The sequence below is a fragment of the Aythya marila genome (genome assembly GCF_965140915.1).
Source record: "Aythya marila genome assembly, chromosome: 27".
NCBI lineage: Eukaryota > Metazoa > Chordata > Aves > Anseriformes > Anatidae > Aythya > Aythya marila.
In genome coordinates, this window is record NC_139068.1 from 5,146,717 (window position 1) to 5,162,712 (window position 15,996).

At 68.0% G+C, this 15,996-nt stretch overlaps 3 protein-coding genes across 4 annotated transcripts; 1 reads left to right on the forward strand and 2 right to left on the reverse strand.

Annotated features, from left to right (window-relative positions):
- Window positions 1–2,583: 2,583 nt before the first annotated feature.
- ABHD8 (abhydrolase domain containing 8) lies at window positions 2,584–4,638 on the forward strand (the record flags this gene model as incomplete). Its single annotated transcript, XM_082779743.1, has 4 exons — window positions 2,584–3,350; window positions 3,845–4,015; window positions 4,184–4,400; window positions 4,481–4,638. The coding sequence occupies 4 exons, from the start codon at window positions 2,584–2,586 to the stop codon at window positions 4,628–4,630; spliced, it is 1,305 nt and encodes a 434-aa protein (XP_082635869.1). The 3' UTR covers window positions 4,631–4,638.
- A 1,835-nt stretch (window positions 4,639–6,473) lies between these two features.
- On the reverse strand, window positions 6,474–10,303 carry ANKLE1 (ankyrin repeat and LEM domain containing 1; the record flags this gene model as incomplete). The annotated part of the gene is made up of 8 exons (XM_082779922.1): window positions 6,474–6,767; window positions 7,067–7,196; window positions 7,286–7,445; window positions 7,540–7,702; window positions 7,792–9,230; window positions 9,333–9,451; window positions 9,545–9,635; window positions 10,257–10,303. 8 exons carry the CDS (start codon window positions 10,301–10,303, stop codon window positions 6,595–6,597), a joined length of 2,322 nt encoding a protein of 773 aa, XP_082636048.1. The 3' UTR covers window positions 6,474–6,594.
- Window positions 10,304–11,047: 744 nt separating this feature from the next.
- Window positions 11,048–14,881, reverse strand: BABAM1 (BRISC and BRCA1 A complex member 1). 2 transcript variants are annotated; one of them, XM_082779846.1, is made up of 10 exons: window positions 14,751–14,881; window positions 13,505–13,830; window positions 13,347–13,405; window positions 13,131–13,251; window positions 12,829–12,907; window positions 12,432–12,456; window positions 12,106–12,235; window positions 11,565–11,651; window positions 11,237–11,447; window positions 11,141–11,171 (listed from the first exon to the last, which is right to left on the reverse strand). In XM_082779846.1, the coding sequence occupies exons 2-9, from the start codon at window positions 13,799–13,801 to the stop codon at window positions 11,247–11,249; spliced, it is 999 nt and encodes a 332-aa protein (XP_082635972.1). In that variant the 5' UTR covers window positions 13,802–13,830; window positions 14,751–14,881; the 3' UTR covers window positions 11,141–11,171; window positions 11,237–11,246. The 2 variants fall into 2 exon arrangements, with proteins under 2 accessions (XP_082635971.1, XP_082635972.1); XM_082779845.1 differs by having other exon boundaries at window positions 11,048–11,447.
- Between the last annotated feature and the right edge of the window lie 1,115 nt (window positions 14,882–15,996).

A 15,996-nucleotide genomic window follows, 5' to 3' on the forward strand; every position in this document is an offset into this window, starting at 1 on the left:
GGTATCTTGGGTCTGGGCAGCCCCCTCCTTGCAGAGGGAGCCACGTTCGTGCCCAAAAGCAGACCCCCAGCCCCAGGATCGGGGCAGAGCTGGGCTCCTGGATCTGCCTGCAGAGCTCCCGAGCGCGAGAGCCTTCCAGCAAATCAATTCTGGAAATGAACAGGGTGGACTAATTGAGTTAATCCTGGGAAGTTAATCAATGTCGGGTCGGTTTGGCCAGAAGTCCTGTTTATAATCCACGCAGAGATCATTAATGCCTTGTGAAATGGAGGCGCGCTGCGAGTCCAAGCTGTGTGGAAAGAAATCGGAGGGAGAAGCCACGCCGGGATGTCCAAATGAGCCCGGTGAGGACCATCCCCGGGCTGCGACCACCTCCTCCTGCCTTCCCCTGCCTCGATTCCCCTGCTGGCAGCACCGGGGCAGCCGCAGCAAATCCACAAGGACGTGGGAGAACCAGGGAGCTGCACAGCCCTTGGCCAGCCGGGGCAGAGTTCGTGGGCCTCGTGGGGACTGCAGTGCTCGGGTCTGGCTGTTTTCCTCCCCGGTTTTCCACCTGCCCTGCCTCTCTTAAAAGCACGGTGAGAGCGGAGGCGTTCTCCATCCCAGCGCAGAAGCAGCTGGGGATCTTCCAGCCAGCAGCTCCAGCCAGCCTGGTGCCCAGCTCCGCGGGCTCCTCGCCGGTTTGGAAGCTCGGCTCAACAAAACGCACCGGCCCCTTGCCCAGGATGTGCTCAGCTGCACCTTCCCAACGCACCGAGAGCTCCTGCTCCTGCTCCAGCCCACAGGATGAGCTCCGGATGAGCAAGGAGAGGCTCCGTGGGCTCCCGGGGAGGTCGCTTTGGTGCTGCAGAGCTCCTGGTGCCACAGGACCTGAGCTGCATCCTGCACGGACGCGCCTGTGTCCGCAGGGATCGCCGACACGAGCCTGGGGACAAAACCTCAAAGCTCTGGGACGGACACGGCGCAGCCTCAGCCCAGCCCCATGCCCCAGGTCCCCACTGCAAGCCGGAGCAGCTTTCCTAACACTGCAGCTCTCTCCCCCACAGGGGCAAAAACCGTGGCACCTCGTGCTCGCTCCTCCCCGCCGCGAGCGGCACGAAGCAGGGAAGTCCCTGGCAGAGCTGGGGCGAGCACCAAACGCTGGCCTCTGTCCCGAGAGGAAGAAGGGAGCTGGCACAAATCCCTCCGCCTCTGCCAAGGGAGCTGTTCCCCAGCAGGAGCCGGGCTGCTTTCTTCCAGGGGGAACCCACCAGCCGTGCGCGGGGCTGGCGACGGAGCAGGCGAGGGTGCCTTGGCTCTGTGCCGGTGGGGGCCTGGCTGGGGGTGCTGGGGGGCTCCGAGCAGGGTGCAGCATCGCCCTCTTCGCCCCCAAACGCACCGAATTATCAAAGCTGCGAATTATCAGAGCCCTGAGCCCTGCCTGCCTCCGTTCCCTGGGTTGTTTCGCTCGTGCCCTGCCAGCAGCGTGGCCGCGAGGCTGCCGGCTGCATTTCGGGGGCTTGCTCGGGGAGTTCAGGGGCTGCTCCCCAGCACAACCCGGATGGTGATGTTTAATTCCCCGCTGGGAACGCACTCCTCCTTCCCTTCCACCCGCTGGGGGGGGGCCACGCTCAGTAACTTGCAGCTGAAGGGGGGGGCCGCCCGTGTCCCCCCAGCCCCCGCCGCGGCTCGCTTTGCTCAGCAGCCCTTCGGCATCAATAATTCACCGTGTTTGGCTTCGTCAATAATAGATGTGCATCAGCCTGGTGGAGAGGGGCGGCAGGAACAGCCCCAGCCCGGGCCATGCGCCCTCGGTGCCAGCCCCAGCTCGGTGCCCCCAGCCCCTGCTGCACCCACCCCGGTGGTCCCATCACCCCCAGCCCTCTCCAAAAGCCCCCCCCAAGCTCAAAAACATCCCGAGCACCCCAGGAAGAGCAAGCATCAAACACTGGGCTTGCCTCGGGGCCAAGGAGGATGGTACCGAGCTCCCCCAGCCTCTCCCAACCCTGCTGTGGGGCTGGAAATATGGGGAGGGGGCTCCCCCCCGCTCCGGGCTGGGTTACTGCCTCTCCCTCCGGTTCTTGCGCTCAGCCTCAATTTGCGGAGTGACTCTAATTAAAACCTCCAGCCCCGCTCCACTGCAATTTGCTAATCGCATCGGTGGTTTGGAGCGCAGCTACGCGCACATATATATTTCATCAGGATAAATAATGCATCCCCATCGCCGAACCTCTCCCCCCAGCCCCATATTTGGTGCCAGAAATAGCTTTTTCGGTTCAGACGGGCTTTTCCTTCGGTTTTCCTCTCTTGGCCAGGGCAGAGCCGTCCTTGGGGGCCCATCACCTGGGGACCGCGGGGCTTTGCAGCCACAGCACCACGCCAGGCTGGTGATGGGGACGTGGCTCCAGACAAAGCTGGACGAGGGCGCGGGGGTTCCACCTCCGACCAGAAGCAAAACCGAGGTGGCTCAGCGGGGTCGTGCGTTTGGGGAAGCACCAAATTCAGCCCCCAGGAGCGTGCTCTGCCCTCGCTCACGCTGCCCTGGCTCTCCCCGCTCGGACTAACACCCTTCTCCTTCCCCTCTCGCCCCGTGCAGGGAGCATAATGCTGAACAGCATCACCGATGGGCTCCTCTGCTGCCTGATGGGCAAAACGACCAACGCCGTGGGGCCGCTGGACAGCGTTGAGGCCGGCAACGGCTACAGCTTCATGGAGGTGAAGCCGGGGAGGATCCTGCGGGTCCGGCACAGCACGCCGAGCCGCCCGGCCGCCGAGCAGCCCGAGGAACCGCAGGCTGGGGGCGCGGAGCGGGGCACGGTGCACTGCAAGCGCAAAATCACCCTGTACCGCAACGGGCAGCTGGTGATCGAGAACCTGGGGGACGCCGTCCGCTCCGAGATCCTGCACTGCCACAACGGCTCGGCGGAGCCCAACAGCACCGTGGAGCTGGAACTCTCCGAGCTGGCAAACCAAGCCCCCGCCGGCACGCCGGGAGCTGGCACGCCGGGAGCCGGCACGCCGGGACCTGGTGCCCGCGACGCGGCCCCCGCCAAGCGTCGGAAGCGCAAGCCGAAGAAAGTCATCAACATCGACTGCAAGAAGCAGATCACGAGCTGCAAAGGCACGCACAGCGACGTCGTCCTCTTCTTCATCCACGGCGTGGGCGGCTCGCTGGACATCTGGAAGGAGCAGCTGGACTTCTTCACCAAGCTGGGCTACGAGGTGGTGGCTCCCGACCTGGCCGGCCACGGCTGCAGCTCGGCTCCCCAAATCGCCGCCGCCTACACCTTCTACGCGCTGGCCGAGGACATGAGGGCCGTCTTCAAGCGCTACGCCAAGAAGAGGAACATCCTCATAGGGCACTCCTACGGGTAAGGGACACGGGGACACGTGGATGCCTTCATCCTGCTTGCCTTGGCAGCAAATGCTGGAGGAATGCCAGACAAAATGCCAGCGAATGCTGCATGAATCCTGCCCCGCTGGGGCCGAGGAGCAGAGCAGGGGTGCAGGGTTTCCAGCCCTAGGTTTATCCTCAGCTCTGATCTCCTCCATCCTCTCGGTGCGTGTTTCTGGGTCTGGCTAATCCCTGCGCCCGCCCTCCCAAGCGCGTGGGCCAGCAAGGAAGCCGGTGGCACTCAGCCTATAAATAGAGTAAGCCCGAGAAAGTCAATTAGAAGGGGACTAAGCACTCCAGAGCAGGCCTGGGAGGAGAGGGAGCGGAGCTGGGCAGGATTAGATGGGAGGAACGAGTGGGACGCAGCCTCAACGGCTGAGCTGATCTCAGGGCGCTGGTGACGTCCCCGCTGTGCCGGTGGCTGCTTCGTGCAGGAACGAGCTCGGTGCACGGCGCTGTGTCTCCCCGCAGGGTCTCCTTCTGCACCTTCCTAGCCCACGAGTACCCAGACCTGGTCCATAAAGTGATCATGATCAACGGAGGGGGCCCGACGGCGCTGGAGCCCAGCCTCTGCTCCATCTTCAACATGCCCACCTGCGTGCTGCACTGCCTGTCCCCGTGCCTGGCCTGGAGCTTCCTCAAGTGAGTCCCCAGCCCCGCACCACCGCTGTCCCCAACCAGCCCAGCCCTGTGCAGGCTCCCAGTTTGGGGACCCCCAGCACGGGCAGGGACACCAGCATGTCCCCAACCCGTGTGATAGCGGCACTGTGCCATGCTGACCCCCTTGCCCGTGCTGGCTCTGTCCCCTAGGGCTGGCTTCGCTCGCCAGGGTGCCAAAGAGAAGCAGCTGCTGAAGGAAGGCAACGCCTTCAACGTGTCCTCCTTCGTGCTGCGCGCCATGATGAGCGGGCAGTACTGGCCCGAGGGCGACGAGGTTTACCACGCGGAGCTGGCCGTGCCCGTGCTGCTGGTGCACGGCATGCACGACAAGTTCGTGCCGGTGGAGGAGGACCAGCGCATGGCCGAGGTACGGGATGGAGTGGAGCTGAGGGAGGTGAGGGTCGGGGGCTCGTCCCGGCGCTGACACCCGTCCCCGTGTCCCTCCAGATCCTGCTGATCGCCTTCCTGAAGGTGATCGACGAGGGCAGCCACATGGTGATGATGGAGTGCCCGGAGACGGTCAACACCCTGCTCCACGAGTTCGTCCTGTGGGAGCCCGAGACGCCAGCCGGGGACGGGCAAGGAGAGAAAAAATAAGGTGGCGGGGACGCGGTGACCGGGCTGCTCCGATGGGAGAGACGTTTCGGAGCGCAGAGGGCTTTACGAGCGCAGAGGGGCAGGGTGCAGCCTGCCCCCGCCGGGAGCGGAGCTGATTTTCTTCCCCGGGTCGCAGGCTGGCGGCGGCGGAGCGCGGGGGGCTCCCCCCGGGCACGGGTGCGCGGGGCCGGCAGCGGGACCACGGCAGACCCGGTCGCCGTTCCCCTCGGGGACGGCATGGCAGCCGCTGGAGCGTCTTCATCCTGTTTCGTTGTAGTGTTCTTTTCCTCACGCAGCGACCCCCCCGGGGGGGGGCAGAGATAGAGAGAGAGAGAGAGAGAGAGAGGATGCTGCGGGGGGGCTGCTCCCACCTGCAGCAGCGCGGGACGAAGGCAGACGGGGTCCCTGCGGGGAGAGCGCGGTGCCCCCGCCCCGGCCTTTTCCTCGCCAGGGCTGGAGGAGCCGACGTGGGATTGCTCGAAGGGGAAGCCAAAAGTGGGATTTGCCTCTCTAACCCTCGGTGGCGGGGGTGGCGACGAGGCTGAGCTCTCCCCCCCAGTGCCACCGTTCGTGCAGTCGTGTCCCCAAACCACCGCCGCTTTAGGTTACCGCAGCGCTGGCTTCTGCACAGCTCCCCCCCTGCTGCTGCTGCCGCCGCCACCGCCAGGGCTCCTCGAGGTGCTCGGAGCCGCCACCACCACCGCGCCGTGCCACCCACCCGCCCTCCCCGGCACCCGCAGCAAACCCCGAGCAACGCGGGGCGGGCGATGCAAACCGGGGCCGAGCGCTCGTTACCAGCACCGGCTCCGTGCACAACCCCACGGATCCCGGGGCCGCTCCTCTCCTCCACCATTCGTGCCCCATAGCCAGGATCCGGGCAGGACCATGGAGGTATATGGGATGTGCCAGGCATCGTTGTGGGGTCTCCGTGCTCCCGGCCAGGCTGGGGGGCTCCGTGGGACCCCCGAGCGAGCTGGGGCTGTGCTCGGCACGGCTGCTCCCCGGCCCCAAGCCCACGCGCTGGGGATGGCCGCAGCCTCCCCGTTACCCCAAAGAGCAGAGCCGCTCCCCTCGTTGTTTTCTCCTCTTTTTCCCCCCCCCCCATCTAAACCAAAGAAACAGCCAGGCCTGTTCGTCCCGTGGGATCCTCGCCCTCTGGGTGGGTGCAAGAGCCCCTCTTCATCCTCACCACCCCAGGTCAGCTCCGGGGGCTCCCGGCCGTGCGGGGCTGCCCTATCATCAGAGCTGGCACCCCAAAACCAAGCGATGGGGAAGAGGAAGGGCCCTTGGGAGCTGGCGCCGGCGCGGCAGGGACCACGTGTGACGAGTGCCACCGCACGAGCCACGCTCCGTCCCCTCTGCCACCGCCCGCCCGCGCCCACCACTGCAGCCTCCTGTCTCATAATGAGAATTTTAACGCCCTAAACCCGGGTGCGGACGCGTTTCCGCACCCCTACCCCGAATCACGGCTCTGCCCCCCCCTTGCTGCACCCCCCCAAAACGGGCCGGAGGCCACCGTCAGCGCCACGGCCCTACACCCTCTGTCGCCACGGAGTCTGTGCCGCTCGTACCGCCATCGCTTGTGCTAAGGCAAAGGCAAAACGCCCCCCGCTGCCCCCCGCCGCTGAGCCCCGCGCCGTGTTCGTGCCATTTCATACAGTAAAGCCGTGTTATATTCTCAGCCGCGTCCGACTCAGTCACGGGGGGACAGGGTTTGGGAGCGGGGCAGCGAGGGGAAGCGAAGCCCGAAGCCACGGGGAGAGCTTCGAGTCGTCGTCACGCCCACAGCCCTGCCGGGATTTATTCCTCACCGTTTAGGGGACGGGTAAAAATAAATAGGAAAAAACTCTCACCGTCGCTCCCGAGATAAAAACACGCCGCCACGCCGCCCTCACCTCCTGGGGAGGCGCAAGGGGGTGAAGGCGAGGGGTGTCCCCAGCCCCCCCGGTGTCTCCCCAGGGTGCTCAGCGCCCACCCTGGATGTCCGCTGGCCGGAGCTGCCGCTCGCCCTCGGCCAGGAAGATGCGCATGGCCCTGTGCAGCATGTGCACACCCAGGCGCCGGCGCCTCTCGGGTGGCCAGCTCGCCGCCGCGCCGTAGCAGTTCCCCTTCCGCTGGTTGGTGATGCTCTGCAGCCCTGCGGGGATGGGGTCAGCACCCTCAGCCCCCCCAGGATGGGCTCAGCACCCTTGTTCCTCCCCGTTAGCACCCGCAGCCCCATAGGGTCCCCGTTAGCACCCGCTCCCAGGCATCTTTCCCCTGCTGGAGATGAAGAACGGGGGGGCTTGTGCCCAAACCCCGCGCTGCCGACCAGGCACCCCAAACCCCCCGTGCACCCCAGGACAGGCTGCAGCCCCCTGCTCTGCACGCAGGGGGGTCGGAGAGGTGGCAGAGCCGATCCCGGGACCTTTTCCCCCAGGCCACAACCCCACTCACCCAGGGCCTCCACCACGCAGCTCTCCCTCGTGTACGCCTCGGCCGGCACGCTGCTCTGGAAGCAGTGCACGGAGATGACGCCCTGCCCGCTCCCCCAGATCTCCAGGATGCGCCGCACCTTGGGGCAGCCCTGCGGGACGGCGGCACCGTCACCACGACCCCGTGCCCACCACCGTGGCCTCGAGCACCCCCCCCGGGACAATCCTCAGCGCGTCCCACCTTCCTCGTGCCTGCCCGATACTGGCTCAGAGCCTCGGAGAGGTGGCAGTAGGGCCGGGCGCGCGTCCCCTTGCCCACGTAGAAGACGGCTTGGACGAAGGTCCTGAAGCACTCCGCTGGGCTCAGGCGGTGGCAGCGCAGCGGCAGGTCCTGGGTGACCCTGGGGGTGCAAACCCCAACCCTCGAGGCTTGAAAGACCTCCAGAGGGGGTCACCAGCCCCAGAACCCCCAGGGGGCACGCAGCCCAGCCCTACCTGGGGTCGAGGAGGAGGTAGTTGAAGCTGGCTTTCCGCAGCCCCTCGCGCCAGTGCCGGCTCCGGTCGGGGCGGTCGAATTGCTGCGCCAACACCTGCTCATCCTGGGCGCAGTCGGGGACGTGGCCGGTCTGCAGCGCGGCCGCCAGCTCGGGGCTGTGCCCTGGGGTGGCCACGGGGGGGTTGGGGAACACCCCGAGACCCCCCCATCAGGTTTAGAGAGACGGGGGGGGGGGGGTCCCCAGGACTCACCCTCCGGGCTGCGGCTCAGCTTCTCCAGGCGCCGCAGGTAGATGCGCCGGGTGAATTCCGTGATGGGTCCGGGGTCCTCCCCCAGCACCCGCAGCCGCCGGCGGAGCGCCTCATCGGAGAGCACCCGTGGGACCCGTGCTGGCCCCTTGGGGACCGCGGTGTCCCCAGGGCTGGTGGCTTCTGCATCGGGGCTGTGCCGCTCGCTGGGCACCCGTCCCTCGTGCTCCACGGCGCGATGGGGGACGCAGACGGTGGGTGAGGGTGGCACCGGTGGGCTCCCCGGGTCCAGCACCCTGGGGTTGGTGACGTGGGGGGAGTCCTGGAAGGGGTCACGGTCCCCAGGACCCAGCAACACCGTGGAGATGGAGCTGGGGGAGCCCTGAGGATCCGATGGGGGGTTGTGGGGGGATTTTTGGTCCTCAGGACCCAGCAGCACCGTGGAGATGGAGCTGGAGGAGCCCTGAGGGTCTGACGGGGAGTCCCGGGGGGGGTCGCGGTCCCCAGGACCCAGCAGCACCGTGGGGCTGGAGCTGCTGCCCCCCAGGGGGGAGCTGGGCTGGCTGGGGGTCCTGGGGAGGATCTGGGTGTCATCCAGGGAAGCCGTGCCTTCTCCGTCCCCGCTGGACACATCCGCACCCCCAAGGGCGACGCGGTGCCCCAGGGTGGGGGCGGTGTCCCCGGGGACACCCCTGGGCGCTCTGACCCTGGGGGGCCTCCGGGGCATCTCCAGAGTGGTGTCAAAGAGGGAGGAAGAGGAAGAGGAGGCACCGAGCCGCTCCGCTGATGCCTGGAGGCGCCTCTTGGTGCGGGGGGTGACGTGGCAGAACTGGGGGGGCTGCAAGGTGCCACCCCCTGCAGCGAGGCTGGGTGGACTGCGAGGGGTCCTCGGGGTGCCAGGAGGGGAGCCCCTGAGGGTGCAGCCCCGGAGCAGCTCAGGCAGCTCCCCCACAACTGGGGGACCCCGGGGGGGCAGCTCCTGGGGTCCTGCTTCACCCTGGCACCCCCCGGCCTCGCTGGGCTCCAAAATCTCCACCGCGGTGACGAAGCACTCGCTGGCCGTGCTGCTGTCCTCCTCCCTGAGGCCGCTGCAGTCACTGCCCCCAGCCCCTCTGCAACCCAGGGGCCGGGGGGGGCTCCTGGCCCCAGTTCTGGGCTTGGGGCCCCCCCTCATCCCTGTCCCTCTCGGGGTTCCCTGCCCAGGCTCGTCCCCAGCACACAGCAGGGTGCTGGAGGCAAGGGGCTGCGGGGGGAAAGCCGAGCCCCTGGGGGGGCACAGGGGGAAGGAGGGGACGGAGGCGGGCAGGGGACAGCCCGGCCACGCTGGGGCCCCCCCAGACCCGTGGCCGTTCCCCGGCTCCAGCTCACCCAGCTGGGACAGGCGGGTGCTGCTCAGGGGCCCCGCGTCGGAGCAATCCTCGGTCAGGAAGGACAGCGAGCGCCTGGGCCCCCACGGGGCTTCGGGGTCGGGATGGGGCTCAGCACCCGGCCCCCCAAGAGGAGAGGCAGCAGCAGCAGCACCCCGAAACCAGCCACAGCAGCACCCCGAGGGGGGGTTATTCCCTGCAGGGGGGCAGCCCTGGACGTGCAGGGGGTCGCGCAGGAGCGGTGCGCGCAGCCGGCAGCCCCGCGGCAGCGCCAGGTCGACAGCTCGCTTCCCATCCTGCGGGGAGGGGACGCTGCTGTGACACCCCCAGCAAGGACGGGGACCCCGGCAGCAGCTCGGTGCTGTCCCCAAAGCCCCCCCCCAGCTCACCTGGTCGCGGAGATCCGGGTACCCCCCCCTCTTCAGCCGGTGGCACCCCCGGGACGCGGCGACGCGCAGCGGTTGGAGCTCCTGGGGGGACCTGGCACAAGATTGGGGTCACTGCTGTCCCCTCGGTGCCGCCCCCCCAGCCACAGTTCGCCACCCCCCCGTTCCTCCCACCACTAGCCAAGTGGTTGGGGGTGACCCCCCCACGAGGCAGGAGCAGTTTGGGGTCAGCCCCCAGCTCCAGCAGGCCTCCAGCACGGCCAGTAGGGTGGGGGGGTCACCGGCCTGCACCCCCCCGGGTCACCCCCCACCCCCTGGGTCACCCCAAACTGTGCACGGCCCCTGCCTGCACCTGCCCCAGCGCCCCCCCCGTGGGGCTGAACCCCCCGATCCGCGGCCATACAGGGAAGGGGGGGGCGAACAGAGCAACAACCCCCCCCAAGGCACCCAACACCCCCTTCCCTAGACCCCCCCACCCTTAAAGCAGTGCACGCAGCACCCCCCCGCAACACCACCCACGCCAGACCCCCCCCATACAACGCGAAGAAGCCCCCCCCAGCGCAACACCCCCCCCCCAATGCACTGAGGGGTGCCCTAAGCGAGCCCCCCCGGGCCCCCCCCCGTTAATGCAACGGCCCCGGGTGCAGGGCGTGCAATGGCCTCCGGTGCAAGCCCCCCCCCCCCCCAAAAAAAAAACCGCGCCCCCCCCCCTTACGGCGCTCGGCGCCCCCCCTCCGTCTCGCGCCGCCCCGCTCCATTCATGCCGCCCCCCGCGCGCGCGCGCGCCCCCGCCCATTCAAACCCCCCCGCGCGCCGCCGCTCATTGGTCGCCTCGCCGGCCAATAGGAGGCGGCCGCGGGATGCCCCGCCCACAACTCGAAGGGGCGGGGCCGTAGCGCCCAGTGCCTCCCAGTAACCCTGACCCGGCATTGCCCAGTGCCTCCCAGTAACCTGGCACCTGCGCCCCCCAGTGCTGCCCAGTAACCCCGCCCCTGCAGCTCCCAGTTCCTCCCAGTGCCCTGCCCCAGCATGGTCCAGTGCCACCCAGTGCCCTGCACCAGTATCGCCCAGTAACCCTGACCCCCTACACCATCCAGTTCCTCCCAGTGCCCTGCCCCTGAATAACCCAGTTCCTCCCAGTGCCCTGCCCCTGAATAACCCAGTTCCTCCCAGTAACCCTGCCCCAGCATCACCCAGTTCCTCCCAGTAACCCTGCCCCAGCATCACCCAGTTCCTCCCAGTAACCCTGCCCCAGCATCACCCAGTTCCTCCCAGTAACCCCGCCCCAGCATCTCCCAGTAACCCTGCCCCAGCATCACCCAGTTCCTCCCAGTAACCCCACCCAGCCCCCTCAGCCCCCCCCCCCCCAACCAAAACCCACAACCCACCCCACCCCATGCCCCCCACCCCTCCTGGCGCCCCCACCCTACGCAGCGAGGGCCGAGCAGACCCCACACCCCCCTTAGCACCCCCAACACCACACCACACACCGACCAGTCCTAAAAACACCTTTTTTTCCCCCAAACCCCACCACGGACCAAAAGGGGCGCACGGGGACGCTCCGGGGGCACGCGGCGGCTCCAGGACACGGTGGCCACCGGCGGGGGGCTCAGAGGGTGGCCGTGACCTCGGGGGGGGGGGGTCACAGGGTGGCGGTGACCTCGGGGGGGGGGTCACAGGGTGGCGGTGACCTCGGGGGGGGGGGTCAGACGGTGGCCTCGGCCTCGGGGGGCTCGTCGCCCTCCAGCAGGCTGTAGGCGGCGTGGGTCTGGAAGGGGCGCTGCAGGGGGTGCGCCAGCAGCTTGGCCATGCAGTTGTGCAGCTCCACCGCCGGCCCCGTCAGCGCCACCTCGTACTTGTAGTTGGTGCCCTTGGCGTCCAGGCTGCTGAAGAAGGCGTAGAGCTCCTGGGGAGGGACACGGGGACACCCCCCCACACACAGCTTCGGGTAGCTGGGGGGGGGACACAGCACGAACCATCAATGTTCCCCCTCCATCCCTCCCCGACCTCGTCCTGCGCTCACCTTCCAGCTCGTCTCGTCCTCCTTCTCCTCCGCCCCGTTGTGGATGTAAACCACGTCGAAGAAGAAGTAGGGGCACTGCAGCATCTTCTGCGGGTTGGGGGGGGGGTGGGGGGACCAGGCACGGTTTTTGGGTGTGCTGGGCACCACCCGAGCTCACCCCCCCAGGGGTCTGGGCGCAGCTCTTGGACACGCCAGGCACCATCGGAGCCCACCCGTGGCACCCCGGGGGGCTGGGAACAGCTCCTGGATGCACCGGACACCCCCCGAGCCCACCCCCACAGGGTCCCTGGGGGTCCGGGCACGGCTTTTGGACACGTCAGACACCCCTGAGCCCACCCACATGGGGTCCCTGGGGGTCTGGGCACGGCTTTTGGACACCCCAGACACCCCCCGAGCTCTCCCATGGCACCCCATGCTCTTGGACGCACCGGACACCCCCTGAACCCACCCACAGGGGGTCCCTGGGGGTCCGGGCACGGTTTTTGGATGCACCGGACACCCCCCCCCCCAGAGCCCACCCGTGGCACCCCGGGGTCCTTACCTTCATCTGCTCCGAGGCAGAGAACTGGGGCTGGCAGCCCGGGCGGCCGAGCACCAGGATGGTGCGCACCACGTAGGGCGGCGGGATGGTCTGCACGTTCTCCGTCACCGGCAGCTCGATCTTCTGCTGGCTGCACCGGGATGGGGGGGGGACACCAGGGTGGGGGGCTGAGACCTCCCCCACCTCCCTCTGAGCAAACCCAGCACCCCTAAAACCCGCCGGGGGGGGCGGCGCCGCAGGCACCCCGCTCGTTTGGTTTTTAGGGTGATGCCCCTATGTTTTTTAGGGCCCCCAGCCCCCCGTGTGCCCCCCCCGGCTGTACTCACATGAGGTTGAAGAGCCCCTCGAGATCTGCAGCCTGAGGTAAGGACAGATCCCAAAAAACAGACCCCTCCCCGCCCCCCAGACCATTGTGTCCCCCCCTGGTGGGGGTCCTGAGCTCAGACCCGGTGCCCGGGGATGCCCCAGGGTGGGGAGAAAAATCCCAAGAAATGGTTTTTGGGGCCGGAGGGGAAGGAGCTCAGCCTCACAGCCCCGGTGTGGCCACTGTGGGGACAGCAGCGAGGCCGCGGATCTGCTGCCATCTGCAGGCAAAGGGCCTGGAAGGGCCCTGTGGGAACCCGAGGGACCCCAATGGCACCCAAAGGGACCCCGGCGGCACCCAAAGGGGACCCCACATGCTCCGAGCCCCCAGCCCCGTGGGCTCGCTGCCGGCACGGATACTGAAGGACTTGCAGACGACGGTCTCCAGGTCGTAGAGGCAGCTGCAGACCTCGCGGGGGTCCGAGGTGAACCCTGAGAGCTGAGGGGAGACGGGGTGAGGGGGGCACGGAGCTGTCGCCATCCCCATCCTATCCCCGTTCCCATCCCATCCCGTCCCTGTCCCCATCCCCATCTTCATCCTGTCCCCATCCCATCCATCCCCATGCCATCCCCATCCTCATCCCATCCCATTCTCATCCCCATATTTATCCCATCCTGCCCCCATCCCCACCCTCATCCTGTCCCCATCCCATCCCGCTCACCCACGTGGCGTCGTTGTTCACCACCACCAGCGCGAACTCGTGGCTCTTGTCGATCTTGTGCTTCGTCCTCACGAACATCTCGATCATCTTCTGCGAGATGTTCAGCGCGTTGGTCTTGGACCTGCGGGACGGGACGGGGACGCTGCGCTCAGCGCCACCACCCCCAAAACCCCACCACCAGTCAAACCAGTCCCCTCTCCAAACCCCGACACTCACCCATTAAACGACTCCAGCTTGGGCAGAGCCATCTCCTCCGCCAGGTCCAGGCAGATGATCTGGGGGGGGGGCGAGAAGGGGATGATGCTGAACACCCCCAGCCCCACCGGGACCCCCCGGGACCCCCCCAAACCCCCGGTACCCGACACCTCACTCACCACCTTCTCGGGGCAATTCACCCGGGGCGTCTTCACCTGCACCTCTGCGGGGTGCGCGGGGCCGGGCCAGGCGGTGCCGTCGGGGGCGGCGGTGCTTTGGGGGCTGTCGTCGGCGCTGGCGGCTTCGCCCTCGCCCTCGCTGCGGTTTCCCACGCTGGTTTGGGCGCTCAGCGCCCGGTCCTCGGCGCCCTCGGGGTTGGAACGGGTGCGGGGTCGCTGCTCCCCCAGCGCCTTCTCCTCCTCTTCCTCGGCGGCGCTGCCCGGCTCCGACGTGTCCATGCCGCAGCCGCGCTCCATGGCGGGGTGCTGGGGGGGTGCTGGGGGGGCTGTGGGGGTGTTATTGGGGTTGGGTGCCCACCCCTTGTGCCTCCTGATCCTGTGACACTGTGGTGTCCCCCTCCCGCTGCCCAGGGTAGCCCTGACCCCATAAAATTCCCCTCGCTCCCTGTGCCTCCTCTGTGCACCCCCCTGACCCCATGCAACCCCCTGACCCTGCGTCCCCCCCCTTGACCCCATGCACCCCCCTGACCCTGTGACCCTACTTGACCCCATGCACTCCCCAACCCTGTGCACCCCCCACTGACCTTGTGTCTCCCCTTGACCCCGTGCAACCCCCCGACCCCATGCAACCCCCCCCTTGGCCCCATGCACCCCCCCCGACCCTGTGTCCCCCCTCTGATCCCATGCAACCCCTGATCCCGTGCATCCTCCCGACCCCATATCCCCCTTTGACCCCATGCAACACCCCCGACCCTGTGAAACCCCCCCCGACCCCGTGCACCCCCCTTGACCCTGTGTCCCCCCTCTGATCCCATGCACCCCCCTGCCCCCATGCACCCCCCCGACCCCATGCACTCCCCGTTCACCCCATACACACCCACGCCCCCCCTACCCCGTGCACCCCCCTCACCCCCTGTGGACCCCCCGACCCCGTGCACTCCCCCTTGCCCCATGCACCCCCCTGGGCCCCCCTCACCCCCTCTGTGCCCCCCCCCCGCCCCGTGCATCCCCCCCTCGACCCCATGCAACCCCCCCAGCCCCCGTGGACCCCCCCCAGCCCCCGTGGATCCCCCCCAGCCCCCGTGGATCCCCCCCCGGCCCCCGTGGACCCCCCCCCGGCCCCTGTGGACCCCCCCGGCCCCTTGTGGACCCCTGCCCCCATGCACTCCCCATGCACCCCCTTTACGCACCCCCTTTGTGCCCCCCCCGCCCCGTGCCCCCCCCTCGCCCCCCGGCGCGCGCTCACCCGCTCTCGGCCGCCCGAGCCCCGCCCGCTGCTGCCCGGAAGTGGCGGCGCGCGGGGGCTGCTGGGAGTTGTAGTTCCCTGGGGGGGGGGCCCGCCGGGCACGTGGGGGGGGGGACAGGAACCGCCCCCGGCACCCCAAAAACCCATGCACGACCCCCTGCACCCATGCAACCCCCCCTGCACCCATGCAATGTTCTCTGCACCCCAAACACCCGTGCACATCCTCCTGCACCCATGCAACGCCCCCTGCACCCCAAAAACCCATGCACGACCCCCTGCATGCATGCAACCTCCCCCTGCACCTATACAAACCTCCCTGCACCCATGCAATGGTCCCTGCACCCCAAACACTGATGCAACACCTCCTACACCCATGCAATGGTCCCTGCACCCCAAAAACCCATTCACAACCCCCTGCACCCCGAAAACCCATTCACAACCTTCTGCACCCATGCAATGTCCCCTGCACCCTAAACACCCCATGCACAAACCTCCTGCACCCCTGCAACGCCCCCTGCACCCCAAACACTCATGCACGACCCCCTGCACCCATGCAACGCCCCCTGCACCCCAAACACCCATTCACAACCCCTTGCACCCCGAAAACCCATTCACAACCTTCTGCACCCATGCAATGGCCCCTGCAGCCCAAACACCCCATGCACAAACCTCCCGCACCCATGCACCATCTCTCTGCACCCCGAACACCCATGCAATGCCCCCTGCACCCCAAACACCCATGCACATCCTCCCACACCCACTCCCCATCCCTCTGCACCCTAACTGCCCGTGCGCTGCCCCTTTGCACCCCGTGCACCATCTCCCAGCACCTCCCTGCCCTGAACGGGCTCCCTCCTGGCCCTGCACACCCCAGCACCCCGTGCTGTGCCCGCCAGCACCCCAAATGTTCGTGTGCCCCTCTGCAACCCCAAACTTTGGGGGTTGTGCAAGGGCGCAATGCTGGGTGCATGCTCTTGGCGGGGTGCACGAGCACCCAGTTGCATGGGGAGGGTCTGGCATGGGGCCGGGGTGCCATGGGGCAGAGCAGGGCTCTAGGGATGGTGTTGGGGTGCCCACCTCCTGCAGAGCCCCCCCAAGACACCTCCATCACCCGGCGCAGGGCAGCGCAACGGTTAAGCGCGGGAGGCTGCGCCGGGGCTCCTGAGGAAGAGGAAATCTCGGCAGGAACAAGGAATGGGCAAGACCTGGGGTGGCCCCACGGGGCCCCGCCGGCAGCCCGGACGTG